Source organism: Gobio gobio, assembly GCF_949357685.1.
Source record: "Gobio gobio genome assembly, chromosome: 7".
Taxonomy (NCBI): Eukaryota; Metazoa; Chordata; class Actinopteri; order Cypriniformes; family Gobionidae; genus Gobio; species Gobio gobio.
This window is the reverse complement of record NC_137103.1, coordinates 48,452,906-48,456,615: the sequence shown is the minus strand read 5'-3', so window position 1 is coordinate 48,456,615 and position 3,710 is coordinate 48,452,906. Positions and strand designations below refer to the sequence as shown.

The 3,710-nt window shown below is 42.5% G+C and overlaps 1 protein-coding gene across 1 annotated transcript; it reads right to left on the bottom strand.

Moving 5' to 3' along the window:
• Window positions 1-475: 475 nt before the first annotated feature.
• On the bottom strand, window positions 476-3,322 carry LOC307128884 (pancreas transcription factor 1 subunit alpha; the record flags this gene model as incomplete). The annotated part of the gene is made up of 2 exons (XM_079820910.1): window positions 476-513; window positions 2,743-3,322. 2 exons carry the CDS (start codon window positions 3,320-3,322, stop codon window positions 476-478), a joined length of 618 nt encoding a protein of 205 aa, XP_079677036.1.
• Between the last annotated feature and the right edge of the window lie 388 nt (window positions 3,323-3,710).

Genomic DNA, 3,710 nt, shown 5'->3' with positions numbered 1-3,710 from the left:
TTTAATAAATACAAATTATAAATAACAAATAAATATTGTTGTGATAAACTACATGGGTTTAGCTTAAAATCATTTCAAGGTACAAAATGTCTCTTCTTTAAAATCTGAATGTGGTTGTCAGGCGCATTTACCAGGCCAAACCCTTTAAAATTGGCTTTCAAAAGCGAAGCACATGGAGAGAAAAAAATTGAACTTTCAGCGATTTGCCATTCTCCCATCTTGTACACAGGGACAAGTGCCACGGCTTTGTCCTAATAAGGCCTCATTTACCACAGACAACGCACGTCTGGATGAGCAAAAGGGCCCTGATTGTAACCCACAACAAATTAGAATATAAAAAGTGTCCCGAGTGCCAGGAGGTGTAACACGGTGAGAAGTCTGCAGATGTCATGGTGTCGTCGTGCCATGCCACCTTTGAAGAGGAGCGTGAGAAAGGAGGGAGAGGCGGCATCTCTCTTCCCGGCCCACAGTGCAGTTAATCCCACTTTATCCAAGAGAGCCGAGCTGTCAGATCTGGAGTTGGAGAGCACAAAAGCAGAGCAAACATGAGGCTTTGGATACATTTTAATGACCATTTAACAAGTCGCTGGTCTAAGGCTAACAAAGGCACACTTATTCATTAAAACCCTCCCCCTTGAAGAGCTGGAACCCTGAGATGTGGTTAACTAAAGTACATCGCTCCCTTTCAGCTCAGTGAAAATACTTAGAAAAGGAAGTTTTTGAAAACAGATTGGACAGCTGGGAATAAACTGCACAGTCAATATAAACAATGGGGACTGTTTAATCATGTAAAACAACGCCTGTTGGAGTGACATAAGCCTCATTGAGGGTGTATTTGCATATGCACTCCTAATAAACAAGTCATTTACCTCATATGCCCCGCAAACAAGAGGAAGGAAACAATGTGTGCGTGTTGCTAAATATCCAGTCTGTTTCTAATACTTTAAAACGCTGGTTTAAATGAATGAAATTGCTGCACAAATGTTTGATCTAATTTTCCTGTAATGTTTTAAAAATGATCAAACATGTTTTTCCAAACCAAGGAGGAACTGAATGATTTAGTTATTGAATGATTGTTTAAAGCTGCTGTCAGTAACTTTTTTATGTTCAAGATTGTACAACATGAATCCATTTTCCAAAATGTGTTTTTTTCTGAATCATTATGGTACACTTATAAGTGTTTATATTGGGACTATTTCAGAGCGGTCTGGTAGGAGCCGCTGCGGAGAAGCACAGTCCCTGCGTGACTCGCCATAGACATAAACAGAGAGAAGTAGCTCCGGCTGCAATGTTCTTCTGCAAGACGCATGCAGTTCTGCTTATTAACCACTAGAGCGCAAAAAGTTACGGACTGCAGCTTTAAATATGATTATTTTTGGATACTGAAAAGTATTTAATTTGCACTGCAAAATGAACAAATGTGCAGTTTACTGGAGCCCTTTTGTGAACATGCATTTTAGTTAAATCCATCTATCTCTATCTCTGTCTATCTATCTATCCACCAACCATCTCTATCCATCCATCCGTCTCTATCTCTCTTTCTATCTATCCATCCATCCATCCATCTGTCTCTATCTCTGCTTTTCTATCTATCCATCCATCTCTATCTCTGTCTTTCTGTCTATCCATCAACCATCCATCCATCTCTATCCATCCGTCTCTATCTCTGTCTATCTATCCATCCATCTCTATCTATCCATCTATCTCTATCTCTGTCTTTCTGTCTATCCATCAACCATCCATCCATCTCTATCCATCCGTCTCTATCTCTGTCTATCTATCCATCCATCTCTATCTATCTCTATCTCTGTCTTTCTATCTATCCATCAACCATCTCTATCCATCCATCCGTCTCTATCTCTGCTTTTCTATCTATCCATCCATCTCTATCTCTGTCTATCTATCTATCCATCCGTCTCTATCTCTGTCTATCTATCCATCCAACCATCCATCTCTATCCATCCGTCTCTATCTCTGCCTTTCTATCCATCCATCCATCCATCCATCCATCTGTCTCTCTCTGTCTATCTAGCTATCCATTCATCCCTATCATTCGTCTCTATCTCTGTCTATCTATCCATCCATCCGTCTCTATCTCTGTCTATCTAGCTATCCATCCATCCATCCATCCCTATCATCCGTCTCTATCTCTGTCTATCTATCCATCCATCCGTCTCAGTCTATCTATCCATCCATCCGTCTCTCTATGTCTATCTAGCTATCCATCCATCCCTATCCATCCGTCTCTATCTCTGTCTTTCTATCTATCCATCCATCTATCTATCCATCCATCTCTATCTCTGTCTATCTATCCATCCATCTCTATCCATCCAACCATCTATCCAACCATCTATCCATCCATCCATCCATCCATCCATCCATCCATCCATCTATCTATCTATCTATCTATCTATCTATCTATCTATCTATCTATCTATCTATCTATCTATCTATCTATCTATCTATCTATCTATCTATCTATCTATCTATCTATCTATAAAAAAAATATGATTCAATAAAAATAACCGGCTTGTACGGGTCTTTCGTTTCGTCACGCTGTTTGATGAGCAGCGCCACCGCTCCCACCACGCGCTGCGCGTAGGGCACCATGTGCTGAGGGCGCACCACAAGAAGACCCATTTATTTTAGTTTATTCAAAATTAATACTTTTTTTTTCAATTAAACTTTTCACTCAAATGTTATTTATTTTAGCTTATTATATAAAATGTTCTGTCATCTTACCACTTGTGTTCCAGATGGCATTGGTCTGATTCTTATAGCCGTTCTTCATGCATTCATCCACATATGACTTGGGGTCACAGCCTGACATGAGGATTTCTCTGAGCAGGGCGATGTAAGCAATGGCCAGTCTTAATGTGTCTATTTTGGAGAGCCGTTTCTCGTAGGGGAACGTGGGCACGTGGCAGCGCAGCTCCTCGAATGCAGAATTGATGCTGAGCATCCTCTTCCTCTCCCGGATGTTGGCGGCGTGGCGCTGCACCTTGTACGGATGATGGGACGTCAAGTGCTGCTGTCTGCGCTGGCTGATCTCATGGGGTTCGTCCACTAAGGAGCTGTCCACTTCAGCACCGACCTCCAGCTGCGGAGACTGCGAGTCTAAGTCCGTGAAGGTCAGCTGAGCCTCTGGGAACACGGACTGGCACCCGAAAGAGGACCAGGGGGACAGCTGACCTGTCATTGCGCTGCAGTCAAAGAGCAGCGTGTCCAGCTGAGACTGGAACTGGAAGTTAGGGTCCATTTGGCCCCAGAAGGGAAAGTCCGTGGCAGCATCTTGATCCAAATCAAAAAATATGTCTTCCATTTTCCCAACTTTTTTTTTTCCTTCTCAGATGTCACTAAAGCTGCGCGTATGAGGTTAGAGGAGAGCTCTAACTACCGTGCGTAAACTGGCTAGCCCTGCGCGTAATGGCCATTAAATAGCTCCAGGTCTCGCTGCAGGGTGCTTGTCTCCTATTCAACAGGTTTGAAAAGGAGCTCATTAGGACGCGTGCCTCCTTCTAATGACTCTGCCATTTCAAAAGCACTTCACTGCATCGGTGGATGCTCAAAGCACGTGCCAATCCAATCATAAAGTTATCTTAAGCTGCTGTTTCCTATTCGGTTCAAGCAGTGGACTAATATTTACTGCACAAGCTGGATGTTCTGAAGTATTTGCGTCATGTAAGTGAATTGTTAGTTTAGTCGTCTGG